Here is an 18754-nt window from a genome sequence, read left to right as displayed (position 1 = left end):
TGCACTATATTCCAAGTCTTCAGAAGCCATATGATCACAAACCAAAATGTTATACATTTTTCACTCTCAGATCAAATCATTGATGATCTGAGTATGCACTGCCCAAATTAAAGGGATAGTTCACATAAAAATCAAAATTCTCTCATCATTTACTCACTCTAATGCATTCCCAGATGTTTATGACTTTCTTCTTTCTGCTGAACACAAACAAAGATTATTAGAAGAATATTTTTAACTCTGTAGGTCCTCACAATGCAAGTGAATGGGTACCAAAACTTTGAATCTCCAAAAGGACATAAAGGCACCATAAAAGTAATCCATAAGACTCCGGTGGTTTAATCCATATCTTGAGAAGTGATACGATAAGTGTGCGTGAGAAACAGATCAATATTTAAGTCCTTTTTTACTATAAATGTCCACTTTCACTTTCAAATTCTTCTTTTGTATTTGGCGATTCGCATTCTTCATGCATATTGCCACCTACTGGACAGGGAAGAGAATTTATAATAAAAAAAGGACTTAAATATTTTTCAATCTTCTGAAGACATGGATTTAACCACTGGAGTTTTATGGATTACTTTTGTGCTGTGTTTATGTGCATTTTGGAGATTCAACATTTTGGTAACCCTTCACTGTGAGGACCAACAAAGCTGAAATATTTTTCAAAAAATTTTTAGAACGTTTTTTGAGAGAATTTTCATATTTGGGTGAAATATTTCTTTAAATATGGTTTGACATCATGACATTTGGTCATGAACATTTTACTCAAAGTACTCCACTGCAGATTTTGAATTCTCTCAAAATGTAATTTAATTATGCTAGTCATTACTTTATCAAAAATTAATCACATTGCTAACAACTTTAACAACTTACACCTTTAACAACTACGTCCCACACACTATTCAGCTGTCAAATGCAAACAAACTAAAATATGAACATAATTGATGTTTTATATAGCACGGTTGCTCAGTGGATAGCACTATTACCTCACAGCACTATTGTAAAAAGTTTATTTTTTTATGTGTGTGTGTGTGTGTGTGTGTGTGTGTGTGTTCCATGAAACAAAGAAGGTCATTCAAGTTTGGTATGTGTAAATAATAACAAAATAAAATGTTTTGGGTGAACTATTCCTTTAATGCACATGTGGACATTTAGTGGGGATATACCAACGTGATGTTTTTTTTCATGTTTTATTATTTTTATAGAAACATTTTCAAAAAATGCACTCCCATAATGACAGCTAAGACTCACAAGCAAACACACAACACTGACCAGTCTTTTTCATCTCTGAGTCTCTGGCACTCTGCTGTTGCGTTCCTGTGTGTGCAGATCTCATTCTGCATCTTTTGCTGTTCCTCTCTCAGAGCTCTCTCTAACCCCTCAAGCTGAGCACTCTGTTGAAGTAATGTGTTATACCTGCAAACAGATGAACACATCATGTTAAGAAAGCCATCCAGCAGACCAGTCACAGCTGTTTGTGGGTAAATAAGAGTATGTGTACTTACCTGTCTTCCAGTGATCTGTGCTCTATCTCCAGGGTTCTATGGCTGTTCTCCAGTGTGGAGTATCTGTGGGACAGCACCTCCAGCTCTGCGGCCTGTCTCTCGTGTAGGACGCTCACCCTCTCGTGATCCCGCAGGAGAAGTTCATTAACGGTGCGCAGATCTTCTCTCTCTCGTGCTACACCCTCTCTTTCTACCTCTGAACTTTGACACTCCCGTTGCAGCTGGGCATTATGGGCCACCAGTGATGCATTCTGAGAAGATACAGTGGACTTCTCTACCTGGGAGAGGCATGAAATGAGGCTGATGTTTGATCAAATCTGTGGCACTGTTTACGGTGTTTTTGACTTTAACCTTTCATATCTTATTACTATTGTTAAAAACATATTTTTGCAATAAATATTTCACCCTTCTGTCAACTCTGAAAAATTCAACCTCGAGGGGGTTGTTTCCAGGGAACCACACAAACTGATTAAAAGTGTACCATGAATGCACTGTAAGTTGCTTTGGGGAAAAAAAAGCCTGCCAAATGCGTTTAATTTTGGGGTCATCTTTGACCCAAATCAAATTTTTTAAATAAGAAATTACATTTATTGGTAACACTACAATAAGGTTGTGTTTGTTAGCATTAGTTTACTACATTAATTGACATGAACTAACAAAAACCAATATTTATTCAGCACTTAACAATAAAAGTACTGAATTACATTAACAAAAATCTAATTAGAATCATCATTTAGAATAATGGAAATTGTATTTAAAAAAAAAAAAAACTAAAAAGTAACATGTTAGGATGCATTACAGTAATATTACAATGTGTTTAATTGTAATGAAAATAATGTCACAATGTAAAAAATTAGCAATGGTCTTAAAAATAGGCTTTATTTTCTTTGTGCAAAATATTTATTTTCTTTGAATTTTAGTGTGAAATGAGACCTGTTTTGGGGACATTTACCCATTTTGTATTCAACAAGATCAAATGTGAAATCGACATGTTGCTTCTGAATGTTCATGTACTATTAAACCGACCCCATTCTGCCGAATTACTGACAAGCTCCATCCCACATCAGACATTTTTACATTAATTTCAACAGGTGCACATTTCTCTATGGTGCTACTGATAGCATCATGCAATCTCCAGGACATACATTCTGGTCCCATGGAAACCAGGAAGTAAATAATGTTCACATAAACAAGCGCAATTCTGAGGTTACATTTTTCACTCTTAACCTCCTGAGACATGAGCATGACTGCTGTGCATTTTCCATTTCCCTTTTTAATTTGTGACTAGTCAGACCTAATAAAAAAGCAAAAAACAATAATAATAATAATCCTTTCAAGAGCAAATAGTTTTCCTAAAAATGTATCTATAACATTATGTAGACATATGTGGACAGTGGGACTAAGTTCTGACTAAGTTAAGTGGGACTAAGTTAAATAGTTTATTATGTTTCCAAGAATGTTGGTTAATCATGTTTTTGAGACATTACAGACATTATATAAGAAATGGGCATAATTCATTCTGATTCAAAGTAATGGCCATCATCATTCAATCAATGCCAAACATATAAATATCAATTTTTACTTTATAAATTCTGTTTATCTATGTACTGATTACCATTGTCCCATGTCTGCCAACATGTTGAGTGGTCCAACATCATCTACAGCCTGAAACTAAACTTTTGATAGGAAGTTTGGATTTAATTAACTTAGCTATAGGATACACCCTTATACTCCCCTAATTAGGGAATGTGTGCTGTCTGTCTGCACTGATCTCAGAACATTTCAAAATGCAACTCATTTTCATCCTAACGCCATATAAAGTCTCTGAAAGCAAAATTTTTCAGCTTTTGGATGAACCAATTGATTCTCAATGTGATAATGTTCAGTAAATACAGGATTTCTAAGGAAGAAATGCACTAAAGTACGCATTTGTCATGCTTATTTTTTTTATTCATGTTTTTTATTTTGAAAAGTTTAGTTCCTGTTTCATGTCATGCATGTGTTCCTTGGTCATGTGATTCCTGTTTCCCTCCATGTTCATGTGTATTGTTTTAATTGGGTTATTGTCTTGTTATCTTGTTATAAGTTCTGTCATGTCTAGCATTTAAGCCCTTGTGTTTTTCATTGTCCCAACACATGAACAAACACATAACACATGACATAAATCCCAAAGTTCTGTAGGGAGCTGTGGGGGGGTTCTTGAGGCATGGGGTGTGGCCTGGCATGACAGGGCGTGGGACTGTGAGAGACTCAAAGGGCCAGGGTGGAGCCGATGGCAGGGAGGACCAAGGTGGCAAGGTGGAGCTGGGGGATCGGAAGACTGAGGCGGAGCCGGTGGGACCAAGGTGGAGCTGAAGGGAAGGAGGTCCCCGGTGGAGCTGACGGATCGGAGAGACGAGGCCCAGCCAGAGGATCAGAGAGCCAAGGCAGAGCCAGGTGACCGACAGACCAAGGAGGAGCAGGAGGGACGAGAGACCCCGGCAAAGCCGACAGGCTGAAGTACCACAGTGGAGCCGAAGGAACACAGAGCCGAGGCGATGTCGAGGGACCGACAGGCCAAGGCAGATTCCAGGGCTTGGAGGGTCCAGTTGGGGTTGCCGGGTTGAAAGTTCCCCTTGCCTGCTCAAGAGAACTAAGGGTGGGTCCAAGAGTGGGAACCATCTTTAGGTCCAACTGCTCAGATGTGGCTATGACAAGGCATGGAGCAGACTTAGGCATGGCTGTGGCGTGGCTGTGACGTGGCATGGAGGAGGCTCAGGTGTGGCTGTGACATGGCATGAAGCAGGCTCAGGCGTGGCTGTGATGTGGCATGGAGCAAGCTCAGGCTTGGCTGTGACGTGGTATGGAGCAGGCTCAGGTGGCTGTGACATGGCATGGAGCAGGCTGAGGCGTTGCTGTGACATGACATGGAACTCTGGCTCAGCGGCCATGACATAGAACTTATGCTCGGTGGCCATGGTGTGAAACTCTGGCTTGGCGGCCACGTTGTGGAACTCTGGCTCGGCATCCACCTCCCCCACAGTGAACATGGAACCAATAATCTGCAGGGCAAGGTCAATATATTGAGCCAGGCTGTGGGTACTCTGACCGCCTGCCATCAGAATAGAGATGGGCTCATTTAGTCCAAATCGGAAACAGTCTTTGAGGGAAACCTCGTTAAAGTCCACCTGGCGTAAACATCCAGGGGACGATTCCCCTGATGTAGGCGGAGGAGCTGGATTGCTGGGTTCATTGTTCTGTCAGGTATTTCTGTAACGTTGCTGCTGACGCTGGCAATGACGATGACGAAGACGATGAAGTGAAGAACCCAAGTGCAATTTATTAATAAATGTGAAATCCAAAAACCCTAACTATAAACGTGAAACATAAACATGAACGTGACTATAAACTATGACTAGACATAAACTTGGCTTGACATAATCTTGACATAAACTTGACTTGACTTGACTTAGACTTAGCATAACTCGTTACTAAACACACAATACCTGACCAGGGACAATGGAAAACATGAGGGCTTAAATACTAGACATGGGGGAACATAAACCAATGAACAGACAGAACTGATAACAAGATAAAACACAATAACCCAATGAAAACAATACATGGAGGGAAACAGGAATCACATTACCAGGGAACACATGACATGAAACAGGTACTAAACTTTTCAAAATAAAAGACATAAAAAACATGAATCAACAAAATACACATGACAACATTAGTGTACATTGTGTTTAGCAGCTTGGTGTTTCGAAATAAATCGCTCAAATTCTAAAAATGGCATATTGGATGAAACTAGAGAAACTTAATTAGGTTTCTTACCAGATGTACTTTTGTTGGCATTTCTCCCAAAGACAAACTCCAATGTGGTCGGCACCATGTTGTTTTGTCACATGACAAAACAACGTCAGAAAGTCGAAAGTTTAACTCTTTACTGACAGCACAGATTCTCCTGAACTGAGATCAGATTAAATTAATTTAAATGATGTGTTGTGTTTGGCAAAGGCAAATTACCACGTCCATGCATTTGTACATGCGGGGTCGCACAAGGTTAAATACAATTTTTAGTCCACTGAGGTTTAAAGGTTTGGGTTAGGGGTAGAGGTAAAAAAAAACATGCATTCATATTAAATGTATTTGTAGTTAACAACTAAAATCACAACTCGCTTTTGGCTCTACCCTGTGGACATTTCATCCCAATAACACTTCCAGCTATGGCCACTATGGGGGAAGTGGCTTTGAATTTCAGTAAGCACAGACCGATTTCGGTAGCACAACTTTCGACACTTTGATCAGTCTGTCCATTTAATATAACTCACCTGCAGTTGTGCATTGTGTGTCTGCAGTGTTGTGTTGTTCTCCTGCAAGGATGCTGTCTGCTGTTGCAATGCAACAATTTGTGCCTGCGACCCATTTGACTGTGTCTGCAGGCTCTGCAGTTGGGTGTGCAATGCCTGCTTCTCTGCCTGCAATGTTGCATTCTATGCAAGAGAAACCAATGGTGAGTAGTTATAAAGATCTAAGCAATAAACTTGATATTAATTACTGAATTTGTTGTTGAAGGTCAGTGTATACTTCGAAGGCTCACATTTCTCTCCACCTCAATGAGTCGATCTTTGAGCTTGAGCAAAGCCCACGTGGCCTCATGGTTCTCTCTCTGCCATGCGCTTGGAGCCTGTGGTGGAGATCTTTGTCCCTCATTTTCCTCTTCCACCCTCTGGAGCAAAGCCTCATAGCTCTGCTTGACCTGCAACAGTTCACTAATTACAAACTATCTCATAATTATCATGTAATGTGTTAGATATGAGTCAGAAAAGACTTCCACTATTGAAAGTATTTTCAACATGATCCTGAATGGGCCACTGGAGAAAATATTGAACATATTGTTCTTATTCCAAAGATATAGAGTGGCAGTCTTGTTACCAAGACGGTTGCAAAGTGATCTGTCTTGCTTAAAAATGACTTTGGTTTTACTCACATTTTTGAGATCATGCCGTAGTTGCTGGTTTATATTGGAAGACTCCTGCAAACGGGCCTCCAGGGCTGCCATTCTTTCTTTTTTAATCTTTAGAGATTTGATTAGAGAAGACTCCATCTCGGACTCCAATTGCTTACACAGGCTGTGAAAGGTCGAGAGAGTGACACGAGACAAAGAATGAGAGAGTGAAAAACCTGTCAATGCTGCCATTTAGACCAATCGCATTCTTATGCAAAAAAAGACACAGCGCGACGGAAATAACAAAACATAGGTGTCTTGAGGCACGTTTTGAAAAGATAAAGTTCTTTTTAAGTTGAAACGCCATATAAGAAATGTGGCGCTCCTGCAGAAGACGATGAACAAACAGCAAAACACAGCGCAACAGACAAAGATGTCTGTCTAGCACATATTTACATTGAAAAACTATTGTAAAACACCACAAATGTACAACTCGTGTTTAGTGTAAATGGCCCCCAAGGAGAAAGACTCAGTTTCGTTTCATGTAAGCGTTAACTTTGTTTCAGACGTTTCTCCTTAAATTCCTTTGGAGAAATAGAAATAGACACAAATGAGACAATTGTTGACATACTGTATAGTCTGAGTATACTCTGTATTTAATATCATTGCAGGAGAAACAATTGAGACATCAAAGATATATAATTTCAGATTTTTCTTTCCTATGGGATTACCTTTAGAGTCACTGAACATATGAGTGAATATATACATACTTCTGGTCTACAGAGCCCTGGTCTCCAATGCATGTCTCCTGCTTTAACCTCAACCGCTCCAGTTCATAAGTCAGTTTCTCAAGATCAGTCTCCCTCTGCTCATTTTTGAACCTCTGGTCCAGCAGTTCCTACAGAAGACAAGATGCCCTTTAAGTATCCTTTTAAATGATCCACTTATAATTGAGGAAAAATAACAGCACCAAAACTTAAGATTTTATAAAGCCTTGATTGCACTCTTGACCTCTCTTAATGAAGTCAACATCTTCTGGTCAACTCCATTCTGTTCAAGCAGTTCCTGGTTGTCCTTCTCTAGCTCTTTGTTCGTGGCACAAGCCTCACTGAGATAAGAAGCCTTTTTTACTAGGGTACGTTTCTCCTTCTCCAGAACTGCCAACTTCAGAGTGCTACTTTCCAATGAGGCCTCCTGAATCTTCACTTGTTGCCGTAGTCTCCTAATCTCCTTCTCCATACAATTCCTATCTTGATTTACATGTCTGTTCTCCACTAGACCTTGGTTTTCTATCTCCAGTTGTCCTTGGTGTTGGTTGGAGATTGACTTGAAACTATGTTGATGAATCTGTTTTTCTATCTCTAGTTCATGGAGTTCTACTTCAAGACATTGGAGCTTGCAGTTACCGTTTTCCAAGGATGCATGCAGATGTTCCTTTTTGGGGGTCTGTGTGGTCACTGGAAAGTTGTGCCCAGCAAATGCTGAAGAAAATATGGCAGTAGTACAATCTTCTAGCTCTATTCCCCCATTTTCCACTATATATTCATGTTTGGTGTCCATTGCTTCTTTCTCCTTTTCAGAAAAGCATTCAGTTACTTGAGCACTTCCATTGTCCTGTTCTTTCCCATTAGTGTCATTCTCCAGTGTTCCCTGTGCAGGGCACCCTTCACTGGTATAAGAATGAAAGTCATCTGATGGGTGTCTGGTTCCTCCTAGTTTTTCCAGGGCTTTCATCATCTGGTTCTCTTTTTCCAATTTCAGCAACCTGCTACATGTCGTCTCTGATACCTCCTGGCCCAAAGACTTCAGCTCTACAACCAAAACACCCTTTAAGTTTATTCTTATTTATTATTTGTCATATTCTCAAAGGAATGGCAAAAGAAAATGCAGTTTTCTGCATGCTACCATGTTGGTTCATAGGTTAGAAATGCAATTCACACAAAACAGTTAACTGAATTGAATACACCTCTTCTATGATGAACATGTTTTTAATTTCTGAGTTCAAAGTGTGTGTTTTTTTTTTTTTAAATGTTTCTTTCTGGGCCTTAAAAGGACAGTTCAACTAAAATAGAAAATTCTCTCATCATTTACTCACCCTCATGAAATCCCAGATGTGTATGACTTTGTTCTGTAGAACACAATCAAAGATTTTTAGAAAAATATACCAGCTCTGTAGGTCCATACAATGCAAGCAAATGGTGACCAGTAATTTGAAGCTCCAAAAAGCACATTAAGGCATCATAAAAGTAATCCATTTGTCTCCAGTTTACTGTACATCTTGCCATTGCAATCTCTAGGCACGATCATGATTTCAAGCTCGATTACACTTCCTAGTGCTTGACGAATGCGCAGAGCGCTAGATGGCGCTAGGAAGTGTAATCAAGCTTGAAATAATGATCGCCAAGAAGACTGGAGAATTGAAAATGTATATTGAAAAAGGAGTTATATATTGGTCTGTTTTCACCCAAAACTATTGGGTCACTTCTGTTCTTCAGAAGAAAGGAAGACATACACATCTGGGATGGCATGAGGGTGATTAAATGATAAGAGAATTTTAAGTCATTAAATCAATATTTTGTAGAAAATGCTAAGATTTTTGAAACCAACATGGACACAAAGATTCAATTTCTACAAACTTGATATACATGTTTTAAGCGTATTTTAAGATTTCTCATTTGTATCACCTCTGACAACCTAATTTGTCAATTACCCATTTATTAATTATATACTGTACCTGTTCCAAAAGTTTGATGTGGGTTCTTGGTGAGCTGCTCTAGCTCCCATCCCAGATGTTGTGACTCCTCCATACTTCTTTTCTGCGAGAGCTCTAGTGCAATGTTTCTTTCCAGTAGCTCCTCTATGTGTCTCCTGTCCACATCTCTCTCCTATAACACATTAGGCAGCTGAATGAATCCCACCAAGCTTGATAATTGCACAAAGCATGGCTTGGAATGGTGAGAGTACGGTGATGGTAGATACAATAGGAATATTGAGGCACATTAAAAGATCCTTTTGATGGTATCATTCCTTCTTTCCCACCTCTTCCATGTCATGGACTTTTGCTTCTAGTAGAAGGTTGTGTTTCTCAAGATGGTGCAGTTTGTCAGATCGTGCTATGATGTTCTGTAGCTGTTCCTCCAGCATGGCTTTACTTTCCATCAATACCTGATTATCCTCTTTTAGCTCCTATCAATGACAGAAAGAAAACCACAAGTCAAACTATAAGAAAGTTAAGATGAGATTTCTCTCTCATTCACAAATACACACTAAAAACATAATTAAATACACACCTCCAGTTTGACCTTGAAAAAGTTCATATTGTGAAGTTTATCTCGGTAGCGAGTGACTTCACTCTCCAGTTTGTCCGCTCTGATGGCTCGTTCCCTCATGGCATCCAGCTCATCACGGTACATTCTTGCCGCTCGCGCATCTGTTAGCAGCTGCATGTTCTATGACGTACCCCCAAAAAGACATGGGACTGTATAAAGTGTATAAAGTTCTGTACTAACATTAAAATAATGACAAAAAATAAAACAAAAAAACAAAGCAGGATCAAGTATTGGAATTTTATGTAACAGCAAAATGTTCCAATACTGTTATACAAATGATCAGAACTCTTGGAATGCTGCTTATTTATAAAAACAATTAAAATAACAATAACAATAAGCAGCTCTACAAAATAATTACACAGCAAATACATGTAGTTTATTAGTATTAATCAGTAATTACCTACGCAAATACATAGTAACATGAACATTGTAAAATGTAAAAAAGTGTGACCAAAATATCTAAACATCCTTGAAACAAGAAACAAATAAGCGAGAAGCAGAATGTTGTTTCAGAGAGATGTAACAAAGTTTATAGGGATTTAGCCAATGCGCTATTTTTTTTAACGTATTTTCCTTTTGAATCAAGTTTTTTTATTGGCAAATAGTTTTTTTTCTTGTTATAAGCATAAAAGTGAAAAATATCTTGTCATTGTGCTTCAAGTCAAGTCAAGTCAAGTGGTTTTTATTGTCGTTTCAACCATATACAGTTAGTACAGTACACAGCAAAACGAGACAACGTTCCTCCAGGACCATGATGCTACATAAAAACAACAAAGGACCAACACAGGACCACATGAGACAACACAACGAAATAAAATACCTATATAAAATAAATATATATACCTATATAAAGTGCACATGCAAACATGTGCAAAGTATGGGACAGTACAACAAATTACAGATAATGAACAGGACAATAGACACAGTGCAGCGCCGACCAGTACACAGAAGTGCAAAAAGATGACAGTTTCTAAAAACGTAAACATAACATACTATGAGATAGTGTTCTATGCACATAGCAGTTATTGAGGTAGCAGACAGTTATAAAGTGACAGTAATTAAAGTGCAACTCAGGACACGTGTGTGTGTGTGTGTGTGTGTGTGTGTGTGTCAAACCAGTCTCTGAGTATTGAGGAGTCTGATGGCTTGGGGGAAGAAGCTGTTACACAGTCTGGCCGTGAGGGCCCGAATGCTTCGGTACCTCTTGCCAGACGGCAGGAGGGTTAAGAGTTTGTGTGAGGGGTGTGTGGGGTCGTCCACAATGCTGGATGCTTTGCGTATACAGTGTTTTTTGTAAATGTCTTTGATGGAGGGAAAAGAGACCCCAAAGATCTTCTCAGCTGTCCTCACTATCCTCTGCAGGGCGTTGCGGTCCGAAACGGTGCAAGTCCCAAACCAGGCAGTGATGCAGCTGCTCAGGATGCTCTCAATAGTCCCTCTATAGAATGTAGTGAGGATGGGGGGTGGGAGATGTGCTTTCCTCAGCCTTCGAAGAAAGTAGAGATGCTGCTGGGCTTTCTTGGTGATAGAGCTGGTGTTGAGGGACCAGGTGAGGTTCTCCGCCAGGTGAACACCAAGGAATTTGGTGCTCTTGACGAGCTCCACAGAGGAGCCGTCGATGTTCAGCGGAGTGTGTTCACCTTGTGCTCTCCTAAAGTCAACAACCATCTCTTTTGTTTTGTCGACATTCAGGGACAGGTTGTTGGCTCTACACCAGTTCGTCAGCCGCTGCACCTCCTCTCTGTATGCTGACTCGTCGTTCTTGCTGATGAGACCCACCACGATCGTGTCATCGGCGAACTTGACGATGTGATTCGAGCTGTGCATTGCTGCACAGTCGTGAGTCAGCAGAGTGAACAGCAGTGGACTGAGCACACAGCCCTGGGGGGCCCCAGTGCTCAGTGTGGTGGTGGTGGAGATGCTGTTCCCGATCCGGACTGACTGAGGTCTCCCAGTCAGGAAGTCCAGGATCCAGTTGCAGAGGGAGGTGTCCAGGCCCAGCAGGTTCAGCTTTCCAATCAGGTGCTGGGGAATGATTGTGTTGAATGCTGAGCTGAAATCTATGAACAGCATTCGAACGTATGAGTCCTTATTGTCTAGGTGGGTGAGGGCCAGATGGAGGGTTGTGGCGATGGCATCGTCTGTTGAACGGTTTGGACGATACGCAAACTGTAGTGGGTCTAGTGAGGGGGGCAGCTGGGTCTTAATGTGCCTCATGACGAGCCTCTCGAAGCACTTCATGTTGATGGGTGTAAGTGCGACGAGACGGTAGTCCTTGAGGCAGGACACTGAAGACTTCTTTGGCATGGGGATGATGGTGGTGGCCTTGAAGCACGTTGGAACGACGGCGCTGCTCAGAGAGATGTTGAAGATGTCGGTAAGAACATCTGCTAGCTGGTCTGCACATCCTCTGAGCACTCTGCCAGGAATGTTGTCTGGTCCAGCAGCCTTCCGTGGGTTGACTCTACATAGAGTTTTCCTCACATCTGCCGTGGTAAGACAGAGCACCTGGTCGTTGGGAGGAGGGGTGGTCTTCCTCGCCACCACGTCGTTCTGCACTTCAAACCGAGCGTAGAAGTCGTTCAGCGCATCTGGAAGGGAGGCATCTTTGTCACAGGCAACTGATGTTGTCCTGTAGTTGGTGATGGCCTGGATGCCCTGCCACATGCGCCGCGTGTCAAGTAAATGTATCTTGTTTTAAGAATGTTTAGATATTTTTACCAAAAAAACAAGTAAAAAATGATCAGTAAAAAAATGATTTTTTGCAGTGAATCAGTGGATTAGAACAAAAATATGACCATGCAAATGCACAATTCTACAGCTATTCAGTATTCAGTAGTGATGTTTCGTTTGTCTTTTTGAACGAGACATCTAAGTGAACGAAACGTTCTCATTTGCCTCTGTACTCTGACTCATATTTCTCATTCACTGACATCACTCCCTTTCAAAGCCAATGAGCTCTACTGCTTTTCATGCATGTAAAGCCTGACATTAGTGCGAGCCAATAGCATTTGAAAGTGGTCTGTTTGGAGCATATTATTGGTTTAACCCATTGAACGAATACAACCTTTCACTGAACCAGTCGGTCATTTATGTCTGAAAGAGACGAGACATAAACGAGCTGAATGCATTGGTAAACTCATTTGCAAACTAAATGAATGAATCATTCATCTCGTTTGTGGATGAGGATCTGCTGACTGGCTGAATGAGTGGAGGAGCTGCATGTCGTTTGTTCAGTTCATCAATCTCGTTCAACAAGTCCAGATGAATTATGAATAAAAGTGAATGATGACCACACATTACAATGACATATGGCCATTAATGAAACTCATAATTATTTTTTTTTTAGGTTTTGTTGTAGTATTTTTGTCTTTTTTTTGTATAGCTTGAGTTGTGTTCAGCAGTTCACAATAGTTCACAATATGATACTATAGATATGCTTTGTTGAAATTTATGGGGAAATGCTTATCATGCTTAAACACTCTGCCATGCTAAAGGCTCTTTGTTGAATTGTGGACACGCAATATTTAATAAAAAATAATTAGACATGTTCCCGACATTAATGTGCTTTTGGTTCAATGTACATACTCCTTCAAAACTTATAAGACCGTCATTTGGCGCCATCTACAGACGCAAAGCTGTAATTTGCAGAAATAAATGAATCAATGAATTAATCTGAACAAATCTTTTTGGTGAATGGATTCAAAAGACTCGAGCCACTAAGATTAATCAAAATCCCCACCACAAGTATTCAGCAACTTTCCCCATGAACGATACTGTGAACTATGCTGGTTTAGCAAATCATAACACAGGTCATTTTCATGTGTTCCTTTTTAAAATTAGCAAAATCAACCTGTTTAATACTAAGGATAAGAGAGTGGTTGGAAAATGGCCATATAAAACTAAATTTCAACACAATTTTCACAACTCTTGAAAAGATTTAGCACGTCAATGTGGGTATGATATATTGATTGGAATTTGGTCTTGATGTACTAGATCTGCTATGATGCTGCTTCTGCTAGAACATACACAGACATACTGAGATATGCATGAGGACATGCTGCTATTGCTGCACAATTAGAGAAACACAAAACATGTTGCATCAAGCATGTCATATGAAATGCTGCTGCACTATTAGACATAAATACAAATCCCAGTTTGCAGATCTAGACAGGTGGAGCTGGGGAGGAGGAGGGTTTCTGAGAAAACTAGCAGCGTGCTGCCGTAAAACCGACTTACTTGCAAACTGATACATTTAAAATTGAGCCAGTTGGCTTGACATATCACATGTGAGTGAGCTGACTGGTTAACAAGTTAAAAGAACCTATCGGCTGAACTTATTTTAAAAATATAAAATACTTCAAAATATCAAGTTCATAGATGGAGCCTGATATCAGACACAATCATGTAAAATATAATTTTATTTTCAGTACCTCTTGCTGGAGCCTTTTAAGCTCTGCTTCCATATTGTCCAGGTCCTGTCTGCAGTCCAACAGCTGTTCACTCTTCTCTTCTCTGTTGAGACACAGCAAACAGAAGGTTGGTAGGCTTAAGAAACAATTATTCACGCAAGTTTCATCCAGATGATTAATATATGTAACATTGTGATATATGTGATAATAGATCTTTATTAGAAAATCACTGATAATTAGAATATTCACAATCACATTTTCATTTCGTAACACTGACAGAGCTGTGTTCTTTTGCATTCAAGTGCCACCCGAGGACATATTCCAAAATAGAAGCTCAAGAATGCTACAGTATGAGGGGTATTTTACATTGGGTCTTGTAGAGGGATGGAAAAATGTATGGATGGAAGAATGGATGAGTGGAAATGGGAGGGGGGTGGGGGGTTGTCTTTGGCATTACACTAAGAGGATCAAAGTGGGTCAGAAGAATGAGGAAGGACCCTGCACTGCACAGTCTATTTAATCTGGGGCAAGCTTCCTAAAGACATCTCTTACCATAACCACAGAACCACTGCTTATTGATTAAAGGAATTTTCCAGGTTTAATACAAGTTAACCACAATCAATAGCATTTGTGGCATAATGTTGATAACCACAAAACTTATTTTGAATTTTGTCACTAAAATCTGGGTTACAGTGAACTTACAATGGAAGTGAATGGGGCCAATCTGTATAGATATAGCCATTTATATATTTTTCATCAGCTAGGTGTTAACGACATAATGAAATCACTTGACTTGTTTTCTTTCCTGTATGGTTGTATTTCTTATTTTGTCTCTAGCATATAGATGGCCACAAAGCTAACAGTCCACTGCTCAATCCTAAGAGCCTGGTTTTCTTGTTTTAGGTGGCTTATGCTGGTATTAGCTGGATTACGATGGTCTCCCAACCATTTTAGACTGGTTTAACTGATTTTAATGTTATTTTTTTAAAGCTGGGACCTGGACTAAATGCCACAAAAGTACCATTTTCATTTCATGGGGTATTTTAGACACAGAGAAAAAAAAATCTCACACCTATAAACAAACACACAGGCAGTCACCCTGGGTTCGTTGAAGCTCAGTTGGTCATTCATGATATCTGCGCATGCCTAAGTCAGTTTTGTGTGTGTACATATGCTTACAGCTCCTGTCTGAGGCGTTTGATCTTGGCTTTAGCATCGCTCAGCTCTAGTGCCAGATGCTGCTGGGATAAAGGGAGCTGACTGCTGTAGGACTCGGAGAGGTAGGTGTCATCACTGAACATTGCAGACTGCACCGTCTCTTTCCCCTGCAACAGTTCCACCAGTGTCTACCAGCAGAGGCAGAAAGAGCCATTGGGGTAATTGGGAAGAATTAAGTAGTTATGCAATTAACCCTTGGATGAGCTTCACAATCAAGTCCCTGCTAGAACCAGCTGGGTCAAATTCAGCTGTTTTTTTATGTACCCTGGCAAACTGACAGACAAGTAGAAATAGACTAATTTTGTAAAAAACAACCTAAAGTACGAGCTGATAAAATATTTGTGGCTACTTGTGGCTTACAGAAGCAGTGCTCTGAGCAGACATTATATTATTTTGATTATTATATAATGTAAACAAAATAATCAAATAACTAATATTTTGAATTTGAATTTAATAATTTTTTTCAAACAGGTGTTTATTTGTTTTTATATCTCATTTGAACATGTCAAACATTTTAATGAACACTAAATTAACAGTTATGCATTATGAAAGTCCAAACATTAGTTTGGATAAGACAAAATTATGTGTGAAGCAATATTATTCTAATCTTTTTGTTAAAATGTGCACATAAAAGTAACAAAATTCCAAATTCCTGAATTAAATACTTTCTCGTTTTACCCGTTTTTATATGAACCCGGTCAAATTGACCTAGAGGTACAAAGTAGGTTTGTTTATAAATACATGACATTAAAAAAAATATATTGCCTGGTTCAGATCACCTATGTGGAGGATGTCATGAAATTTCAGGCGGAAAACTTAAAGTTTAGTTTATGTAAATTAGTATTAAAAGTTCAAATGGGTCAAATTGATCCGTGAGTCCATCCAAGAGTTAAACTGCTTTGACTCCACCAAAAAGGCATTATGAAAGTCCAAACATTAGTTTGGATAAGATAAAATGATGTGTGAAGCAATATTATTCTAATCTTTTGGTTAGAATGTAGTCATAAAAGTAACAAAATTCCAAATTCCTGAATTAAATACTAGGACAAGACAGCAAAGGAGAAAAGTTAACTATCCCTTCAGAGACCATTAACTGAAAATCTCATTAAACTTTTGAAGATACCTCAAATTGCCGGTCTCTCTGGTCCACTAGTATTTTGAGATTGATTGTCATACTTCTGCAGATGTTTTCCCATTCATCTGGACACAGACCCTCTGTTTCCAACCATTGCAGATCAAACACACTGTCCTGACAGTGAGTCACCTAGAGTGAAGCATTTACACAAAACAATGACTTATTTGGCATTTTGTGGTCTCTAAAACCGTATTGTTTTAAACAAAACAGCTCCTGCTAAGAACAGTTGTTCACAATCAGAAAACAAAAAAGGGCCTCTAATTTATTATCCTGTTATGATATTAAGACACATGGTGTGTCTGTTGGTGGGTGCGTTCAGGCAGATATGATGTGTGGTTAATAAGTTCCCCTTCTGTCACTCACTCGACATTGTGTCGATTGTAGTGACACAAGGGGTCTCTTCTGAGAGCCTCGCGTACCTCTGAACTTGAACTTGAGAAAAGGCCAATGTCAAGTTGGTAGACAGAATTTGCATGCTCCGCCCCCGGACATTCGGGTATAAAGGGAGCGGGTGAGCGAATGCCAGACAGATTTTTTCTTCAGAGCCGAATGGTTGTGTGATCAGCGAGCTGTGTGTCATGACTGTTTCACCCACCTCTGCAAGAGAGCTTTCTGTTGGATCTGAAGTCACATTCCAGTGGCTTTCTCCCCTCTGCAGGTTGTGCAGTCTCTGCCCCTGGGCGCTTTGACAGCGCTTCTCTCATAAAAGAGTTGACTTATCTGAAAGAGTTTATTTTCCTCTAAAAGAGTTTGTTTTCTGGTAAAGAGCAATAACACAAGCGGGCATTGAACATCCTTTTCAGGATGTGTCTTTCTAAAGATGCCCTTCTGCCGCTGTGTAGTTCCTGGATGTGGCCGGTATCTCTTCCGGTACTCCCCTCCAAGACCTGTAGGACAATGTTGTCACTGACAGCGAAAGCCTACAGCGAAAGCCATTGGACAGGCCGCCTCCGCCTTGCATGCCATGGCTCTCCTGCAGGTACACCAAGCCAGGGCACTCAAAGAACTGCACTAGGGTAGTCCCAATCCCGACGTGCTGCAGGAACTGCGCTCTGCCACCGACCTCGCACTCAGGGCTACGAAGGTCACCGCGCAAGCACTCGAGGTGGTCCAGGAACGGCACCTGTGGCTGAACTTGGTCGAGATGCACGACGTTGACAAAGCCCGCTTACTCAATGCCCCCGTCTCCAAGTTCGGTCTCTTCAGCGACACCACCGACGACTTCACCCAGCAGTTTTCAGCGGTGAAGAAACAGACGGAGGCCATCTAACACATCATGCTGCGCTCTCGCAGCGCAGGCCGCCCCCGTCTGCTCGTCGCGGGCATCACCCTGCAAAGAAACAACCGGCAGCTCCGCTTCAACCCGAGCGCCCCGCATGCGGTGTACACCCCCCGTCTCCAGGACCTCTTCTAGGGCCCGTAAAGCCCCTAAACGCTCCTGAGACGGCGTACCCAGGAAGCCAGACGTTTGCTCCGGAGATGGTAGCAAGACCACTCCGTCCCCTGGTGGAGGGCCGGGATGAGTGTCCTCAGTACTCCCTTTTTCATTACCCCTTTGGGCTGCGGTACCCAAATTTTAAATAAACTCACTTCCTGGGTCATCAGACCAGCGCGCGCCGTTCTCACGGCACCCCAGCACCAAAACCTTGCAGTCCTGGCTCCGGACCCACGACTGCCCAGCCCCAGCAGGCCAGCGCTGACGAGTCTCAAGGACATCCCTACAGGACCCCCTACTATGTCTACAACCCACCCTGCCGGGTGCGCGGAGCAAGGTAAGTGCTTTGAGCTTTTTCTCAGCATTCAAGCCTCGGGATGCATATTTGCCTCCCGATGTACAATTTCCCGCTCCCCCCGCCGCGAGGCCCCACCCGGTACATCCAAAACGATTGTCAGATTAGTGCCCCTCGCATGGTGCTTAGATGTATGGCTTGCGCTTCCCAGCCAGTCGCTTTGGCTGGCCAGGACCATCCGACTCGGCTACGCGATTCAATTCGCCAGGCTCCCGCCTCGTTTCAGCGGTATTCGCTCCACTCCGTTGCGCGGCGAAAATGCCAGCACCTTACGAGCAGAGATTGCCACTCTGCTACTCAAGGACGTGATAGAGCCTGTCCCTCCAGCCGAGATGAAAAAGGGTTTCTACAGTCCTTACTTCATCGTACCCAAAAAAGGTGGTGGGTTGCGGCCAATCTTGGACTTGCGAGTTCTCAACCAGACTTTACACA

The 18754-nt window shown here is 41.1% G+C and overlaps 1 protein-coding gene across 1 annotated transcript in view; it reads right to left on the bottom strand.

The window, feature by feature from the left end:
- Nucleotides 1–18754, bottom strand: part of ccdc88aa (coiled-coil domain containing 88Aa) — a 52385-nt gene that overhangs the window by 12353 nt on the left and 21278 nt on the right. Inside the window, 13 exon segments of the mRNA XM_052130611.1 lie at nt 1273–1416; nt 1506–1783; nt 5822–5983; nt 6091–6249; nt 6481–6622; nt 7209–7336; nt 7450–8249; nt 9173–9323; nt 9478–9624; nt 9729–9887; nt 14201–14282; nt 15359–15525; nt 16521–16661. Of these exon segments, the coding sequence (XP_051986571.1) occupies nt 1273–1416; nt 1506–1783; nt 5822–5983; nt 6091–6249; nt 6481–6622; nt 7209–7336; nt 7450–8249; nt 9173–9323; nt 9478–9624; nt 9729–9887; nt 14201–14282; nt 15359–15525; nt 16521–16661 (2660 nt within the window).

This window comes from Xyrauchen texanus, chromosome 7 (genome assembly GCF_025860055.1).
Source record: "Xyrauchen texanus isolate HMW12.3.18 chromosome 7, RBS_HiC_50CHRs, whole genome shotgun sequence".
In the NCBI taxonomy this organism is placed as follows: domain Eukaryota; kingdom Metazoa; phylum Chordata; class Actinopteri; order Cypriniformes; family Catostomidae; genus Xyrauchen; species Xyrauchen texanus.
This window is presented reverse-complemented; position numbering and strand designations above follow the sequence as displayed.